General features: G+C 46.9%; 1 protein-coding gene across 6 annotated transcripts in view; it reads left to right on the top strand.

Moving 5' to 3' along the window:
• The first annotated feature begins 15,220 nt into the window (after positions 1-15,220).
• The window catches only part of Slc1a7 (solute carrier family 1 member 7), a 44,187-nt gene continuing 39,646 nt past the window's right edge, over positions 15,221-19,761 (top strand). For 4 of the 6 annotated variants that reach the window (XM_032889160.1, XM_032889156.1, XM_032889148.1 and 1 more), the window contains exon 1: positions 15,425-15,597. In XM_032889160.1, the coding sequence (XP_032745051.1) occupies positions 15,433-15,597 (165 nt within the window). In that variant the 5' untranslated portion in view covers positions 15,425-15,432. Of the gene's footprint in view, positions 15,598-19,761 lie in introns of all 6 variants that reach the window. The other 2 variants (XM_032889142.1, XM_032889175.1) reach the window with 2 other exon arrangements.

The raw sequence follows: 19,761 nt of genomic DNA, 5'->3' as shown, positions 1-19,761 counted from the left end.
CAGAGAAGAGCCTAGCTAAATGGCCAAGGTATTTTGAGTCTGAGTCTTATTTCTGAGAACATAAGAATGGGAGGTAGAAAGGGTCCTAACTTCAACAAAATGGCACCCAACACGGGGCAATTAGAACCCAAACTGACAGCCTAAAAATGCCCTGGTAAAAAGCAGGAGTAGTCAGACTAGCTTGACAAGAGGTCTGATCTCTTAAAAAAAAAATAATAAAGAACAGAAACAGACCAAAGCCAAAGCTCCCCAGAACAGCACAAGACAAATGGCAGAGAAGGAGATTTCTTAGCCAAGAAGCAGGAAGCTGCAGAGAGGTTGTATGGAAAGAGGCTTTTTAAAGAGGCCCCTACTAAATTTTAAAACAAGATATAGAAGTTGAGGCTTCTCCCAAGAGCAACATCTAGCATACAGGCTGAATGCAGCTGATACAGCCACAGATGGCAAAACCCATGGAGAATTCCTGGAAGCCACAACTGCAGGATAAGTCACGTCAGGTTCTCCCAAGCTTGGCACAGTAGGTCGGCCCAGTCTTGTCCTACGGGAATTAATGCTCAGTGCTCCTGACACGTGGAAATGCAGCCTTAAGTTGGCTGCTGCAGCCTGAATAGGACAGAAGGCCAAAACACCGATCCCTGTAAACAAAGGGTGCGGGTGTGGCCAGGCAATGTACAACATCTGAGCTAAACATAAATAACATCAGACACAGGAGACAGAGATGAGCAGATCTCTGTGAATTCTAGACCAGCCCGTTCTACACAACAAAGAGGTTGTTTTGCATATAGAGGCTGCCAAACCTAGAATGATTCTGAATTGTTGGAGCTGTTTATTCAGCTACAACAAGTGATCAGAAGTTAAGAATCGTCCATTGTATATAACACACATCGGATCCCATACCGGTCTGCCAGACCCTCTGCCACAAGGTAATAGTGAAATTGACCAGCTATTGATAGGAACCATACTAGAGTTCAGAATTCAGAATTCATACTAGAGTTCAGAGTTCAGAATTTTATAAAAAAAACACCATGTTAACAGCGAAGGTTTAAAGAAAGAATTCTCTATCACTTGACAACAAGCCAAGGAAATTGTGAGGAAATTTCCTACTTGTTCTTTATACAACCAAACTCCATTACCTACAGGAATTAACCCTAAGGGTACTCAAAGACATGCAATTTGGCAAGTGGATGTGTTTCATTTCATGGAGTTTGGTAAACTACAAGGCATACATCATACTATAGACATTCAGGATTTCAGTGGGCGACTGCTTCTGAAAAGGCTGATTCTGTAACTATGCATTTGTTAGAAGTTATGGCCATTATGGGAAAACCCATGCAAATTAAGGCTGACAATGCTCCAGCACATGTCTCTAATAAGACGAAGCAACGGTTTACATGTTATGATATAAAACGTGTTACAGGTGTACCACACAATCCTACAGGACAAGCAATTGTGAAGAGATCCAATTACGCTTAAAAAGAGATGCTTAATAAACCCAAAGGGGTAACAGAGACCCCCCCCAGAGATAAATTATACAGTGCTTTATTAACCTTAAACTTTTTTGAATGCTAGTAAACAAAAAACTACAGCTGCTGAAAGACATTGTATTATGGGGAAAAAAAAACTGCTGAGCTTGTGCCAGGAAACGTTCATGATCCTCAAAAGGACCACCAAGGAGCCGTTTCAGGCACTCATTTATAGAGGCAAGAAGTGGGTATCTAGCCTGGTACACATCTAATTGGGGGAGAGGGATTATGGCCTTTAATATAATTGGCTGGTGCTGGGAGCCAAACCATAAACTTAACCTGTTTTCCTCCTGATGGTGGTTGTTAGGAAGTGAAGTGTCAGGGGCAGGCTTGTTACCCAGAGTGCAGATTTGTTGGGGGATAACCTGGTAACTGGTGTTAGACACAGGTCTTGTTGCAGGGTAACCTGGAAACCAGTGCTAGGTACTGGCCTGTTAGTTAACTTAGGTCAGGTTCTCTGAGATAAAGTCTTAACCCAAAAGATCTGGTCTCTCAATAAACCAGTTTGTTTATTTTAAAGAAGTCCTAAGCTCAGAATGGAAAACAGGAAATGTGTTATACTGGGGGAGAGGTTATGCTTATATTTCCATAGGAAAAGAAAAGCTGTGGATTCCTTCCAAATTGATAAAAATCAGACACGACAAGGGGAGACCTCCTGAAGAGATGGGCTGTGGACAAGAAGAGGGGGATTGACAAGATAATCAAGATAGGTGACATAGACCCTGGTCTCTGTAGACGGAGACAGCTCTGGGACTGGCTGAGACTTAAATGTCTACATACGGCCAATACATCTTGTTGGCTACAGAATTCTCGTGACTTATTATTACACGCCATCCTTTTATATAGCACGAATGGAGATTTATATTGCAGTTTGATCATATGATCAAACTAAACCTACAGAAAAACAGTTGTCTTTCACCTGCCCAAACAAAGAGCAGGAACTTATCCTTAGTTGACCTGTGCACCCTGCACATCCCACACAAATGTCTCCATAGAACTATGTGCTGTTTGTAAGGTTTGTATGTTACAGAATAAAGGACCAGGAGGGCGGCCCTGACGGGATTCACCCTTGGGGATGCTGAGATGCTGAGACCTGTTATTCCAGCTCCCTGCTTGATCCTGCCTCAGACTGATGCTGTTTCAGAGACTTTCTTCCAGAGCAGTTTCAGGAAGAACTGCTAATCGCAGAGGACCTCAGTTCATCCAGCCCTTTAGACCGTTCCAATCTGCACTTCTGTTAAGCCTTAAACTTTCTCAGCACATCGAGACAAGACTAAAAATGCTACAGCTAGCTTTCTCAAATTTTTCTAATTATCTTGGGCCCCCAAACAGGGATTCTTTACCCAGTTTAGCAGGAAGCAATTATCAGAAGGCCCTTAAGTTGAGGTGGACAGTTTGGTTATATGCTGTCATTTTAGAGGATGATTAGAAATAATTATAGTTTTGGAAGGGAAAAGACGAAATAGGAAGGTTAGATTCAGGAATTTCTTTTTCTTTTCCTTTTTCTTTCTTAGGTAAGGGAAGAGATTGAAAAGAAATGGGAGGAAGATAAAGAAATATTATAAGAAATTAGGCAAATAGTGGTAGATTATTGAATCTACTCTTAAACCAAAAAACTTTGTAACCATAGTCTTATATTAGTAAAGATCTTTATATTTTGATGCAGAATTGAGATTATATTTTGTTACATGAGTATAGAATTTTGTATATTGATACAGGTTTAAGGTTTACATCAGTATAAATCTTTGTATGTTGATACAAAATTTAAAAATAATTTTGTTATAGGTGTGTTTCAGCTCTTTTTTTTTTTTCTTTTCTTTTCTTTTTTTTTTTTTTCGGAGCTGGGGACCGAACCCAGGGCCTTGCGCGTGTTTCAGCTCTTATATTATGCCTATGCAACTCATTTAAAAAGGCAAGGTATAAAAGATAAAATAAAAAAATAAAATAAAAAGATAAGGTGTAGTCCCAGTCCTTTTAATAGCCGCTATTAAAAACTATTTAGGTTAACTAAGTAATACAAGTAAGTAGTCAATCAAATAGACACTAGTTTAGTTAATTACAATTCAATGTTTTCAAGGTTATTTGGATAGTAAGTAGCTAAGAATAAGCAATGTGCGATAATTCAGATATACTACAGATAGATAGTTGGTTTTGAAAAACCTCAGAGATCTACAGAATATGGCAGTTATAGCTGTTTCATTATTAAAAGGTCTTTTGCTCCTCACAGCACTCCCATTCCACTTCAGAGAAGATGATGAGCATCAAAACCTCCATATGGAGTTGCTTCAGTTGTGGCGAGCTCGCCACTGGGCAAAGAAAATGCCCCTGCTTCAACTGCAGACAGATCTGTCCAGGAAGGATAAATGGATGCAGGGAAGTCAACCGCCAGGCTCTGCCAAGACAGGATAAGCAAGTCCTTTATAATTCCTGCTTCCCAAAAGACCTGTCAGACATTCTGGGCCAGAAGGCTGAAGACAGATGCTCCACTACTATAGAGAATATTGGGGACTGTACATGCAGTCAGCTATCTCTGTTGTTTCTATAATTTTTGGAAGCTGCATCCCTGTGCTTCCTGTATGCTCAGGTAATATTCCTTCTCGGGTCTCTGATGGGACTGAAGACTAAATAGTCATAGTTTTACTATAGACTTACATTGTTTAGGTCTAAGAAGTTTTTTAGGATGGTAATACAAGTTAAGATAAAATTTGAGTTAAGTACAAAACTTTAAATACACCAAGATAGGATAGATAATAGAAAAATTTCCTTAATTACCAAATACTATGGACTGTATATTATAAATCTATAGCATACCTTATAGCTTTCATAATTGTTATAATTGTGTTTGATTTATATTTCAAAGAAAATAAACATTTTATTGGACCAAAAGGGGAAGTGTAGAGAGAATATCTTGTGTATTGTATGGCTACATCACCTGTCAATTAAAAAGCCTATGACTGGCTTAGGCAGCAAATAGAGGCAGAACATCTGGGAGAGAGAAAGGATTCTGAGATAGAGCCAGGTGGGAGATTGGCCAGGGAGAGGTGAGGAGACAGACGCATGGCACCTGAGCACAGGTAACCAGACACATGGCAGGATGCTGGTTAGAATAAACGGGTTGTTATAGTTATGATCTAGTCAGAGAAGAGCCTACCTATGTGGCCAAGGAATTTGTAAATATATTTTGAGTCTGAGTCTTATTTCTGGGAGCATGGGGATGGAAGGTAGAACTGGACCCAACATTAACACCATTCTCTGAAAATAAATATTTTTTCAGTACTAAGAGCTAGAGAGATACCCCCATGGTTAAAAGTATGTGCCATTCTTGCAAACAGTTCCAGCACTCACATGGGGTGGCTGACAACCACCTATAATTCCAGCTCTTGAGATTCCAGCACCCCCTTCTGGCCTCCCTAGACACCTGCACTCATGGGTATATACCCCAGGACACGCATAATTAAAACGTAAAATAAATCCTTTTTTTGTTTGTTTGCTTTTACAAGACAGAGTTTCTCTGTGTAGTCCTGGCTGTCCTTGAACTCATAGACCAAGCTGGCCTCGAACTCATAAAAGTCCCCCTGCCTCTGCCTCCTGGGTGCTGGGGTTAAAGGCCTGTGCCAAAAAAGAAACCTTTGAAAAAAGGAAAAGTATTTTAAAATGACACGAACTTGTAGTAGTCATGACAAACTGTTAACAACAGTGTAGACAGTCACCCAATGGGATGGATCCAAATGATACACACTGAATTTTATTTCAGTGCAGCCATTTTAGCTTTTCAGTATGTAGGACAATTAAGTAACCTAAAGAAAAACAGTATTAGATTTCACACCCGCCTAACAAGGTTGGTTAAAGATGCACATAAGACAAGTAACATTGTAACGATTCTTAGGAATGTGGCAAGGAACGTAACTTCATTGTTTGGGGGGAGGTTTGGGGTTGTTTCTCGTGTTTTCAGTGTTAAATTGAAGCCCAAATCCCATGTACACTATGCAAAGCTCTCCCACAGTTTTTAAAACAAGACACAAGGAGACATATCATGAAGGAGGGATGCATGGGCTTATGCTAAAAGTTGCAATTCCTACTACCTAAAGGCATCTAAAGATAGAGAAATGCATATACGTGATAGTTAATATGCAGATTATATATCAATAAGAAAAGGCAACATTATTAAAAATGTTCCGAAGAAATCAATAGTGTTTTCACCCACCATGAGGCACAGATGGCTCCGTAATATATTAAAATGTATGCAAATGTAATAATCAGGGAAATGCAAATATGGACCACTGCTTCGTTCACACTGAGCTGACCGGCAAAAGTTAATGATTAATAAGTGCCAAATGTTGGTGAGCATGTGGCTCCATGGGACTTTCCATACATAGTGAAGAGACATGTCAAATGGCTGATTTGGAAGTGGCTGACACGGTTAGGTAATGGCAAACATCTGTGTCCCCTGTGACTGGTAACTGATCACTGCGTGGATAACCTAGAGGGACCAGGACATGTAAGTTAGTATTTAGCTGTTTACGGCAATATTCAAAATGGGATACTGGCTAATGGGGAGGGAAGAAATATTTATATGAGATGGCTAAGACTCAATTCTTTGTTTTGTTTTGCTTTTTTGAGACAGGATCTCACTGGGTAGTTCAGGCTGGCTGGAACTTGCTGTGTAAACGAGGTTGATCTTGAACTTGTAGTGATTCTCCTGCCTCAGTCTCTGAAGTACTACTACTAGTGGGCTACTAGTCCTTGAAAAGCCTACATCTTGACAGTGGCATCCCTAGATTTTATTTAGAAATTAAACTAAGGGCTTCTTGCACACTAGACAAATGTTCACACACACACACACACACACACACACACACGCTAAACCTAATAAAAATTTAAATACAATACACTGATAAACCCATTGTAAGACTCTGTGGTGAATCTGGAGGTTCCTTAATCACTGATACTCTCACTATAATGTTAAGAATCTGTAAGCCGAACCATCATACATTAGAGGTCAGCAGTGTCCCCTGTGTCTAGACTATGACTGACAGAACAATAAGATTACTATAGTTGCATACATTCAGGCAGTGCTTACTATGAGCACAGCTGTTCTGAGCATCACATGTGTGAGTTCACCTCTGTATGCTAGAATGTCATTATTTCTATGCTACATATAAGAAAACTCAGCCCCAAGGCACAGGGTAACGGAGTCAAACCCAAGTCATTTGCTTGAGGTCTGTACTCCTCATGGCTGCCCATGGCGTGTGTGTTGCGGGAAGAGTGCACCAGTTGTGGTGTCTCAGCCAGCTGTGATCTCACTGAAAAGTCTAGGCCAGCCTGGACTGCAGCGTGAGACCCTGTGTCAAAGATACAAAACTACAGGATGAATGAGTATTCTGGTCTGCAGAAGGAAGCGCTGGAGAGGGACAGCATTCCAGCCAGCCCACGCTTGGTGCAGATGGTCTCATGGCTGGGCTCCACCTTGACCGTGGGTTCTGCCATCCTCAACCTGCCCCGCCTTAGAAACAGTGATGGTTTCAGTGTGGCGTGATTTACGTAGCCGCAAAAGCCCTGGACTCGGAAGGGTTTCGTGTTTGGCTTTAATGCTCTGCTGTCATCACCTATAAAACCATCTTAATTTTACCTTTGAACTCGTGTTCTATACGCAATGTGTGACGGGTCAGTGAATCTTCCTGTGAGTAGAGGAGATATTTATCACGCAAGCCCAGCGCCGCCTCAGCCTTTCCATTCTCACATTGTATGCGGCACGCCTCATGGGTGCGAGCCAGGGAGGCATGGAAGTACAGCAAGATGTAAGCAAGCTCCAGAGAAGCACATTCTGTCTGAGAGTGAGCAAGAAGGAGGCATCGACAGCCTCCAGGAACCCTGCTTTCTTCAAATGGAGCTTGCTTTGCACTCACCAAGGACAGAATGCATTCTGGGAAACTCAGCCAAGGAACCCAATGCCCATACGTGCCTTCCCCATAGTGGCGGGTCATTAAAGGTGAAAGTAACACGGACAGTGAGGACACTGGCTCCTCACAAATTCTTCCCTACTCCTACTTAGGCAGACAGAAAGCACCTATGGAGTACGACTCATGCAGTTCTGTGCAGGGTTTTCCTGGGTCTGCTAAAAAACAAATGCATACACATGTGGGAGACACAAACCACAAACTGATTTGATTTGGGTAATTCCGAATTCTGAATAGAATTTAAAGTTTTGTTTGTTTGTTTGCTTGCTTGGCAGGTCTCAGTAGGTAGTCCTAGCTGTCCTAGAACTCAGATTGGACTGCCTTCAAGCTTGAAAAGATATTTCTACTTCTGCCTCCTGGGTACTAGGGTTAAAGACTTACCACTCCAAGCAAGCAGCTATACATTTGCACTTGATACTGGCATTGTGAGTCTGGCAGAGTACCTGTAATCTTGACATTTTGGAAAGCTGAGGCAGGAGGATTGCAAATTTGAGGCTAGCCTGGGCTACAGGAGCTCCTATGTAAAGCAAAGCAAACAACTTGCACTTAACAAGAGAATTACATTAGCTAGCAAATAAAACCAGATGACTAGTTGGGACTGTGGAAGCCAGCAAGCTGTTTCAATGCTTTCTGAGTTTGTCTTCCTGCTTTGTGAGCAGAGACACGCTACACTGATTTTGCAAATGTCCTCCTGGCTCTGAGGCCCATGAATTCTGCCATTGGACCACATATGAATTTCCTTCTTACCTGTGCTAGTTTGGTTTAATTTTCTGTGACTTGATACAAAGAGTTCTGACTGGCTTTGAAACTTTCCCTGGGCACGTGTTAACTTTATACTTTTTTCCACCCAACATACTCCAGTGAGAGGCAGCATGGTACAGTGTAGAAACCATGGGTTTCCTAAATGGGAAGGGAGAAAAGAAGGCTCATTAACTTTAGAAACACCACACAGCATCCACAAGGAGTTGAGATTTGGATTTTGCTCATTGCCACCATAGAATGTTTGCTAGAACTCTCCACAAGCATGGGCTGGGACCACACAGTGCCGTGTTGTGGCCACAAGCCCATGGATCTCCTGAGGTATGACTACTTTGGCTGAGCATCTGCATTCTATGTTTTATTTATTTCTTTTACTTAATCAAATAGTGAGATCTGATGGCACAGGCCTTGTGACTAGATACTTTTCTGGTCTAGTGAGCCCTTTCAGGAGGTCAGCTGTCCCGATGGCTCCCATGAGGCACAGCATTCCTGGTAAGCCCAGGTGATGGAGTTAAAGTGCTCACAGCAGCTGGAACAGAGCGCTCCCCAGGGAACAGCAGCTGATCTCACTGGGGTTCAGGCCTGACTTCCCTAAGACACTGCAGGAAGGAGACGGCAGGTGCAGGCATGAGTCCTCCACCAAATCGCTTCCCTCTGTCTGGTGAGGCCAGTGAGACAGCGCAGGGCCCCTCCACAGAGGTTAGCCAGGTCTCCAGTGATACCAGGAATTCACATCGGCAAGATTGGCTGCCCACAACAACCTTCCCAGAAGGCCTCAGGCCCTGGCCAGCTAGGGAGGTGAGCGGGGGAGAGGCAGGCTCCTCTGGTATGTCTCTGGAAAGCTGCCAACAAACCCAGAGCTGTCATCACCCCAACCCAACCAAGGGTCTAGACAGCTCAGCTAATGTGTCTTGACACCCACTGGAAGGAATCAGGCCTCAGCCCCGGAGCCGCTGTTCTCCAGCCCTGCCCAGCCATCCCCTTTATCACCCCAGACCTCCTTCAGAACAGGCTCTTCCCTTGCACCGCTTTCTGGCTTACTGAGGTCAAACCAAACAGGCCCTATTTTTGGCAAGCCTATTGGGCCTCTCCCCACTCTTTAGCAAACAAGGTCACCCTGCCGTTACTGGGCAAACCCTGGCAGAGTTGTGCTGCCTTAGGGCTCCAGACTGGCACATGCTGAAAGCACCAATAACTTTCTGTGTTGCAACAGTTTAACACCTGCAGCCTCCTAGATACCAACTCCCAACACCTGCAGCCTCCTAGATACCAACTCCCAACACCTGCAGCCCCCTAGATACCAACTCCCAACACCTGCAGCCTCCTAGATACTAACTCCCAACACCTGCAGCCTCCTAGATACCAACTCCCAACACACTGCCCAGCTGTGAGACTCCTCCACAACACAATGCCCAGCTGTGAGATTCCTCCACAACACACTGCCCAGCTGTGAGACTCCTCCATAACACACTGCCCCCTAGATACCAACTCCCAGCACATTGCCCTCAAGATACCAACTCCCAACACCTGCAGCCCCCTAGATGCCAACTCCCAACACACTGCCCTGCTGTGAGCTCCTCCACAACACACTGCCCAGCTGTGAGCTCCTCCACAACACACTGCCCAGCTGTGAGACTCCTCCACAACACACTGCCCAGCTGTGGGGTCCTCCACAACACACTGCCCAGCTGTGGGCCTCCACAACACACTGCCCAGCTGTGAGACTCCTCCACAACACACTGCCCAGCTGTGAGACTCCTCCACAACACACTGCCCAGCTGTGGGCCTCCACAACACACTGCCCAGCTGTGAGACTCCTCCACAACACACTGCCCAGCTGTGGGGTCCTCCACAACACACTGCCTAGCTGTGAGGCTCCTCCACAACACCCCACAGCTGTGAGACTCCTCCACAACACACTGCCCAGCTGTGGGCCTCCATAACACATTGCCCAGCTGTGAGACTCCTCCACAACACACTGCCCAGCTGTGGGGCTCTTCCACACCACACCGCCCAGCTGTGGGGTCCTCCACTATCCACTGTCCAAATGTGGGGCTCCTCCACAGAGGTGTTTCCAATCGTAGGATATCGCAGGTCATTATGCACTTATGAAAGCCACCTGAGCTGACCTGAGCTGGAGCTGGGAAGCCAGAGATGCACACTGATGGAGGTCAGAGAGGGTGTCAAGGAAGAGTGGCATGTGACCTAGGACTGCGGTGACACCGAAGGACATGCTAGGCAGAGGAAGCAGCAAAGGCAAAGATTTGAGAGTCTGAGGAAGGATGTCTTCCATATAACAGGCAGAGGGTGTGTGCTGTGGTGGGAAAAGAAGGGCCCTGTGGTGCTTAACTCTGGCTTTGCTTTGTTTCTGTCTACTTGACACAAACTAGAGTCACTGAGGAAGCTGGAACCTCGATTGAGAAAATGCCTCTATTAGATTGGCCTGCTGGCAAGTCTGTGGGGGCATTGTTTGGATCCATCCTATCCATCCTATCCATCAGATCCATCAGATCCATCAGATCCATTGATCCATCTTATCCATTGATCCATCAGATCCATCTGATCCATCCTATCCATCCTATCCATCAGATCCGTCCTATCCATTTGATTGATCAGATTCATCCTATCCATTAGATTGATCAGATCCATCCTATCCATCCTATCCATCAGATCCATCAGATCCATCAGATCCATCCTATCCATCCTATCCATCAAATCCATCAGATCCATTAGATCCATCTTATCCATTGATCCATCAGATCCATCTGATCCATCCTATCCATCCTATCCATCAGATCCGTCCTATCCATTTGATTGATCAGATTCATCCTATCCATTAGATTGATCAGATCCATCCTATTCATTAGATTGATCAGATCCATCCCATCCATCAGATCCATCAGATCCACCCTACCCACCAGAACCATCCAATCCATGTGACCCATCCCCTCCATCCTTGGGGCCTCTGCTGGAGCACCTGTCTCCGGCTTCCGCCCTGCCTGTGTTCTTACTTTGACTTCCCTTAATAACAAACTGTGATGGAGGTGGGAGCCAAATAGAGCCTTTCCTTCCCCAAGTCACTTTCGGTCATGTTTTTTCTGACAGCAATAGGAAGCCAATAAGGATGGTCCCAAGGCTTCAGATATCCTGGGGGTGGAGGGGTGCGCTTCCCTCTGGAGGCTGCAGCTTCCTCTGTGTACCCCAAGTCGCAGAGTCTCAGAGCTCTCTGAGGTCCCCACAATAAGGCTGGGAGTCAGCCATCGCCTTTGAAGATCTAATGCACCCGAATGGAAACATGCTAACCCAGGAGTATCTGGGGCCGCACGTCGACATAAGCCGTTTGCGTCCACTATTGTAGGGAACCCATCGCAAGCCTACCACGGACTGTTGTCTTCTCCCCACTTGACAGAGAGGTTAAAAATTTGCTCAAGTTCACACGGCCACCCGAGCAATGAAGCTAGGGTTTGGTTTGGTTTTTTAACATCATCCTATATAACTTAGGCTGGCCTCTGACTCCCTAAGTAGCTGGGGGTGATCCTGAATTTCTAATTTTCCTGCCTCGACATCTCACATATTGGGGCTGCAGGTGTGCAGCACCACGCCTGGTGTATGCTGAGGGTGAGGGGGACAGAGGGCCTCAGGCACGCTCGGCTCGCAGGCTGTGAGCGGAGCCACACATCCAGGCAGGACCTCAGCAGCTGACCCTCAGCTGACCCGGAATGACGAATCTGATTGACTTGGCTTTATTTGTCTCACCAGCATTTCCCAAACTTGTCTGTTTATTATAATCATTGTCTTAGTTTAGGTTTTATTGCTGTGAAGAGACTCCGTGACCAAGGCAAACGTTTAATTGGGGCTGGCTTACAGTTCAGAGGTTTAGTCCAGTATCATCATGGTGGGAGCATGGCAGCGTGCAGGCAGACATGGTGCTGGAGAAGGAGCTGAGATTTTACATCTTGATCAGAAGATATAGAACTGTATTCCACACCGGATGTAGCTTGAGTATTGGAAACCTCAAAGCCCTGCCTCCACAGTGGCGCACTTCCTGCAACAAGGACACAGCTACTCCAACCTCCTATACCATTCCCTATGGGCCAAGTGTTCAAGCACATGCATCTACACGAGCCATTCCTATCCAAACCACCACAATCATGCATATTTAATCAGATCATAAAAGACAATCGATTCTATGGGCCAAAGTGACCTGTCAAAGGGTTCTAACAAGGGAGCCTTTAGATTTCATTCAAAGTTGTATGTAGCGAGCTCATTGCCACTCACCCACACTTCTGTGTGAAGTAGTCACTTTTCTTGAAGGTTCTCTGGGCCAGATTGTGTCTGACACACTGTTCTGCCCCCAGTACCCAGAACATCTGCTTGCTTAAAGTCAGTGGAATCACTGAAGAGACTTGGCATGCTGGGAAGGGCCAGTGGCCCGGAGGGAGCGTTAGAGTGTGGAGGGGTGGGGTCAGCAGTAATTCGGGTGATGATGAGGAGGGAGGTGGTGTGTGTGGCACATTCCAGTAACCAGTCTCAGAGCCTGAGTGAAAAGCAAGCCATGCCCACTCTAGCATAGCTCAGGGTGGGTGTAGGTGATGCTTAAAACCATTGCTAAGTCTACCCGGGATTTTGCAAGCAACAATTAATTACCTGATAAACTGGAAAATGAGGCATTTGTTGGAGTTGAAGGTGTATCAGGGAGCTTTGAGCTTTAAGAGAAAAAAGTCCTTAGACTGGCGGGTACCCAACCTCCTCTCCTGCCAGGAGAAGAGGCTTTGGGCTGCTCTGGTTTGCTCACTCCTTTCTTTTTGGACAGAACTGAGGACAAGGTCACAAGCTGATTCAGTCGGGACCAGAATCTATCTCTTTGCTAACAGGGCATCAGGGCCTCAGCTCCTCCCCGGCCACTAGCTGAGAGGAAGCTGCCACCGTGTGTGTTCCATCGCTGCCACATCCCCACCTCCACTACACCTGCTCCCTGCTGCTGCAGCCCGATGGGTCTGACTGACCCTAATGAGATTACAGATGTCCAGTGACACAGGCAGGTCAGTTCCCTCTGGCTTACAGGGCAGGGCAGGTCACAGCAAGAGCAGGAAGGAGTCTCCCGCTGAGATGCTGTGTGGTGATTTTTCCAACCACAGCGGCTTGGTTGCTGTTCCATGCCTAGAGTTCTCCATTACCCTCACTTATAGCCCCTCTGGCTAGATGCTATTATCGTCTCTCCTCTATGACTGGGGAGCCTGAAGCAGAGAGAGATAAAATGGTTTGTCCAGGGTCACACGGCTAGAGTAGCAGACCTGGGTCTCGGATGCAGATCTTCTGGGTTTTACCATCTTATAAATAAGCAGACCTTGGTGCCTTAAACCTAGACAAAGGCCTGTGGCTGGAGAGCCATAGACCCCGTTACAGCAGAGACCTATGGTTCTTTTTCTAGACAGGCCTGCTGTTAAACTATCTTCTAAAAAGTGATGCGTATTCCCATTGTCAACTTTAGCCAGAAAAACCTCTCTTTGCCGTGGGCAGCTGTTGATGTATGACAGCTCAACACACTGAAAACTAGAGACTGTTGAACACGTCACCCTAAATGGGACACTTAGCTCAACTCTCAAGGCTCAGGGGACATCCTAGGAGACAAGGCAGGAAGGCCGAGAGCCGAAGGGTGGGGCGGAGTGCCGTGACATGTCCTCTTCTGGACATGGCGTGACCATTGCTCTCACGAGTCCACAGCAGCTCTGGCTGTCCCCATAGACCTGCACGAGATCAAGCTGGACGACAGCTCCAGCGTGGGTGGGAGAGTGGCTTATGAGCTTAGCTTGGGAGCGATTGGCAATTGATGACTGCTGGGGCAAGGGGATTGTTTTTCATTGGTGCTGTGTGTGTGTGTGTGTGTGTGTGTGTGTGTGTGTGTGTGTGCGTGTGTGTGTGTGCTGGTAGGCTGGTCACACTCATGCAGGCAGCACTAATTGCAGTCTGGATTATTTAATGATGAAGATGAAGAAGAAGAAAAAGGAAACAAGAAGATGGGAAGAGCGTGTGCTGGGGAGGGTCCCGGAGGAGTTGCTATTGGGGATGGATGCTGTTAAGTCTCAAACCCAGGACAAATGGCTGAGATGCCTATTGTCATATCAAAGATAACGCTGCCCCCCCAGGTCTTCCCAGAATTCCTCAGTCCCTACCTGCTACAGGATCTTCTTGGCTGGTGTACCCTACCCTGAACTCCAGCCCAGAGCCTGGGCTTCCTGCCCCCCAGCTTCTCTGGTCCTAGATAACTCAGCCATTTTGGCTACACCAGTCTTTGGCTCAGACCCCTCTTGGTCTTGGCTCCTCTCTTGCCCTCCCTCTCCCTCTCTCCTCACATGGCCCGGCTCAGTCTGGCCACATCCATTTAGATTCTTCCAGATACCTCTGGCTGTTTTCTCCCTCTTAACTACAACAAACCTTCTGCTCCGCCACACCTAGGAGCAGCCGTGTCCTCCTTTTGGTTTCATTCCGATGTGATCGAGATGCATCGTTTATACGTATAAAAAAAGAATAACTAAAGATGCTTCTAAAATAAATGACAGTCCCTGAGGGATGTGGGGTGGGTTGTCTTGGGCTTGGACCTCTTGGAAGAAAGTTTATTCATTTCCTGTTGACATTAGGCTGAAGTCAGAGAAACTGAACTCAAGTGTAAATTCCTCGCAGTGTCACCTGACCCCACACTGCCAGCTCATCGACTGTGCTGAGGGACCCCCTGAGTCCGGCAAAGCGCCACATTTACCGCACTCACTCATGGGGACAGTAGCATGAATCATGCTGACACAACAACATGCGTCTAGGACAGCCAACGGATGCCCACTAGCATTCACTGAGGTGGGCACTGACTGGTACCTCGCTGCCTCGCTTCTACATCTTTGAGGAATGAGGTGGAGTGAAGCACCTCTGCTTCCTCTCATGGTGTCCGGTCCCTCCCCTCTTCAAGAGAAGCATTTGGCTTTGAGGACTGGATGCCCCGACCACGTGGCCTGCTCTAATTTCCCAGGCCCTAATCTGCTGCTCACTCCTAATGATGCAGCTGGTAATAGGATTGTGACTTCCCTCTGGGCAGCTGCACAGACCATGGCTGAAAGGCCGGGGATAGGTGCTTAGGATTCTGTTCACCTGTAAGCAGAGAGGCTTGTGCCTCCAGCCCAGACCTGGGCCACAGCCTACAGTGCATGGAATGGTGCCAACAGGCTGGGCTCAGCATGGTGCTGGGCGCCTTTCTGGCTCGAGGGCGGGCAGTGTGTAGACACAACGGGCTCCTCATCCTGTCTGTGCTGTCTGTCATCGTGGGCTGCCTCCTTGGCTTCTTCCTCAGGACCCAGCGCCTCTCACCACAGGTCAGGCCCTCGGGTGTGTGGATCTGTGGGGCTGGGGCTTCTAGAGGTGTTGCAGGAGGAGAGCCAGGTTGCTTCTCCGGGTCCCAACGTTCCCATCTGTATCATGGGTGTAAAAACACCCACTAGTATGAGATGTCAGTAAAATGGCTGGCAGAATGGCAGCAAAACCACAAAGCCAGCACAGAAAGGTGGATGGGGACAAAGACATTCCACTGAAAAAGCATAGGGTTGAGAGTTGAGAGCAATGGAGGGGAGATCAGGGGTCTTCAGAGAGCACCCCTACAGGTCCCTCATGACCAGGATCCAGGGTGGGTTTCCTATGCAGCAGGATCAGCAGGATAAGGCTCAGGAGTGTATAAAAGTTGGGAGCAATGGATCAAGCCTTTTATTTGGAGGAGAGCTATAGGAATATACAGGGAGATTAAGGGGCTGGAGTGCAGAGAGCAAAAGCTGAAAGGTTCCCATCATCAGACATGGGCTTGGGACAATTGTGCAAAGCCACGGAGAGGAAGAGAGACTGGGCAGGTGAACCCTCGGGAGTGATCCCTGGGTGGAAGACGGGGTGGTCGTGGACCAGATGGGGGCAACTGCAAAGGAGCAAGTGACACTGGGCTGAAGAGGAGGTGTGAGAACAGTGCTCGCATAGAGGGAATTTCAGGAGGCGCGGCTGGTGGGAAATGGGAGACAGAGTGGTTAGGCTACCTCGGGAAAGATCTTTCTGGGGAATGGGGACAACCCTGGTGACGCTACATAAGACATTATGGATGTCTGTCCCAACGAGGAAAACACAGCTCTGGACCATGGAGACAGTGCCAAGACCTCCAGCTAGGGATTCCAGCCTGAACTCCCCACACAACAGAGAGAGCTGGGATCTATAGCCCAGGCACTGAGGGACAGGTCAGCGGGCAGGAAATGACTACAAGAGGGGATTTCAAGAGTGAGGCCCTTGCCTGGTGCAGACAAGGGATCAAATATTGAGAAGAAGGAAAGCAAATTGGATCATATCTTGAAAGGCTTAAGGGTGAGGGGATTCTCATCAGACCCACTTAGCAGGGTATGGGTTATGGCCGCACCATGGAGGCTCATTCAAAAGAGGGCTCTGAGGAGTCTGTTTTCAGGAGAGTCTTTCTGTCCAGACCTCATAGACTCAGCACCCTTTAACTCCCTGATACATTGAATTGTCTCTGAATCTGGAGCCAGGCTTCAGACTCTGACATGATGTCCTCTTCCCTTGCAACCAAGTGACCCTGCTTACCCCCTGAAGTTACTTAGGAAGAAGCAGGGACTTCTGAAGCACCAGCCCCAACCTTTAAACCCACAATGGCTGAGCTAAGTCCTCTCTCTACTTTGGCATCATTTTCCTTATCTGTGGAGTAAAGGGAGCACATGTATCGTCTAGAATTGTTGAAGGGAGTAAAGATCTGCAATGTCTGGTACAGTAAGCGCTTACTGAATGCCACTTCACCCTCTCTCTTGTCTCCCTGCCGCAGTCTGTCTGCGATGGTTGATCTTGACCACTCTGACTTAGAATCAGGGTGGAGATACTCCCCTGGGGAAGTATAAGGAGCTGCCTCCAGAAAGGTTTAACTTTGTGTTCCAGAAAGGGAAGGCCCACCTTCAGCGTGAACAGCACCATCCCACAGGTGGGGGGACCCAGAGTAGATAAAAAGGGAAAGCAAGCTGGCACCAGCACCATCTCTGTGCTTCCTGACCAGCTGCCCTGCTTTGGTGACTTCCCCATGAGCAGCTGGATCTTCTATCTCTGAGTCTGAGCCGAAATAAACCCTCCTTCCTTTGAGTAGCTCTGCTAGCTAGTTGGTCACCCCAACAAGAGAAGCAGCAAATGCACTTGACCTACACTGGAAAGTTCCTGCTCTAAGCCAAGTGCCCATCTGAAATATGAGTCCTGCCTCACTCTCCCTTCGGTGTCCTTTCCTCCACTGTGGCACTGTAACTGCCAGCCGCCCTCTTTCAAGTTCTTTAAATGGGTGTCTGTTTCTCCCACAAATGGGTCTGCTCTCTGTCTCTCTGTCTCTCTCTGTCTCTGTCTGTCTCTGTCTCTCTCTCTCTCTCTCTCTCTCTCTCTTTCTCTCTCTCTCTCTCTCTCTCTCTCTCTCTCTCTGTGTGTGTGTGTGTGTGTGTGTGTGTGTGTGTGTGTGTGTGTGTGTGTACTGGACTCAGGGTGTCAGACTCTTGCTGGGTGCATGGTTTTTCTTGACCCCAAAATATGATCCTCAGGGAGCAGGAGGCACAAAGACCATGAATGTGGCCCAAATGAAACCAGCCGGGGACCTGCACTCAGGTGCTAGAGAGGCAACCGTCTATTCTGGGAGATTATTTTGTGAAAACAAATTGGACTTCCTATTAGTGTTTGGTAAAAGACAGCTCGTCTGGGACCTCCTGTGTCCGAGCCCCCTCCCCATCTTCTTGGAGGTGTGGATGTGTTCAGGTCTGGACTAACCTGGCAGAGACACCGAAGGAGGGTGCAGTTGGAGTCAGAATACTCATTTGGCAGGAAGTGGCTTTCTGAGCTTTGTCCTCTGAAATCCAGGATTTTTTTCGTTGTTGTTTGGTCTCTTTGCTTATGACTCAGACAGCAAATCCTTCCAATTGTTTGAGCTTATACAAAAGGCAGAAATTTGGAAAATGGTAGACTGTTCTATTTGTGAAGAGAAACTCACAAAAATAATGTGATTGTTTTTCTTTAATGTTTGGATGTAAATAATTCTTTAAAATGGAGACATTTTGAGACTTCCACTTAAGCTATGAGGATTTATAAATAAATCCATTTTCTTTCCTTCCTATGAATTTAATGAAAAATTTAAAAATTATTACATTTATTTTGTGTGTTTGTGTGCATAGATATGCATCTGTAAAACATGCACGCGCTCGCACACACACACACTCACACACACACACACCCAGACACTCACGCCACAGTGCATATGTGAGGAACTTGCAGGAATCAGTCCCGTCCTCCAGGTATTGAACATAAAAGGTCACCAAGCTGGCAGCAAACTCCTTTACCTGCTGGGGTGTCTCGTCAGACCTGATAGAATATTTTCAAAAATATCAAGTACCCAAACCAAAGAGAAAGGATGCTGGTTAGACAGCACGGGGAGTGGGTGGAGCTGGCTAACCCCATTCAGAGGAGCCCAGAAGGCTGGCATCATGGCCCACGAGAGCAGATGTTGAGTAGCTTTTCTTAAAGAACTCCAAAGGGCTCTGGTATGGAAGAGCAAAGCAGGGGTGAAGTAAGGAGTGGACAGAAGTCATTAGGCCCTGGAGCTCTTCCAGGCCACATGGTCAGACGACTTCTGTTTCTTCCGTGTCTAGCTCCAGCCTGCACAGGGTCCAGAGAAGCTTGCTCGGGCGACATCAGATCCAGCTGTGTGAGGGGAGGGAAGGGCAGTGGTGAGGTAAATACTTCTGTCTTAGCTTAGGTTTTATTGCTGTGAACAGACACCATGACCAAAGCAACCTTATAAGGACAATATTTAATTGAGGCTGGCTTACAGGTTCAGAGTTTCAGTCCATTATTATCAAGGTGGGAGCATAGCAGCATCCAGGCAGGCATGGCGTAGGAAGAGCTGAGAGTTCTACATCTTCATTTGAAGGCTGCTAGCAGAATATTGACTTCCAGGCAGCTAGGACTAGGGTATTAAAGCCCACACCCACGGTGACACACCTACTCCAATAGGGTCACACTTACTCCAACAGGACCACACCTCCTAATAGTGCCACTCCCTGGGCCCAGCATATGCAACCCATCACAGTTTACAGCAACCTGTAGACACTGGGTCCTAGGTGTGGCCACCTAGACAGAACCCTGGGACAGCTGGCAGCTGGGCTTCAGCACAAGGCCTCCTGCTGGATCCTCACAGAAAGGCCTATGAGCTCTTTGAGAAAAGAGTCTCTTGTCCCCTCCCTGCAGTTAACAGCCCAGAAGCTTCATATTCCATGTCTACCTACGAGTGGAAGTCACTAGAAATGTGAGAAAATCTGCAGATGTCAAACCAGAGACTAAAGGAAGAGAAAATAGGGTCTCTGGAGAACCTTAAAATCAATTTTTAAGGGCTTGAAGTGGTGATGAATGCCCGCCATCCAAGAACTCTGGAAGCATAGGCAGAACCATGAGTTCAAAACCAGCCTGGTCTGTATATC

This window comes from Rattus rattus, chromosome 1, assembly GCF_011064425.1.
Source record: "Rattus rattus isolate New Zealand chromosome 1, Rrattus_CSIRO_v1, whole genome shotgun sequence".
NCBI lineage: Eukaryota > Metazoa > Chordata > Mammalia > Rodentia > Muridae > Rattus > Rattus rattus.
The sequence above is the reverse complement of the archived record's forward strand: the minus strand, read 5'-3'. Positions and strand labels throughout refer to the sequence as shown.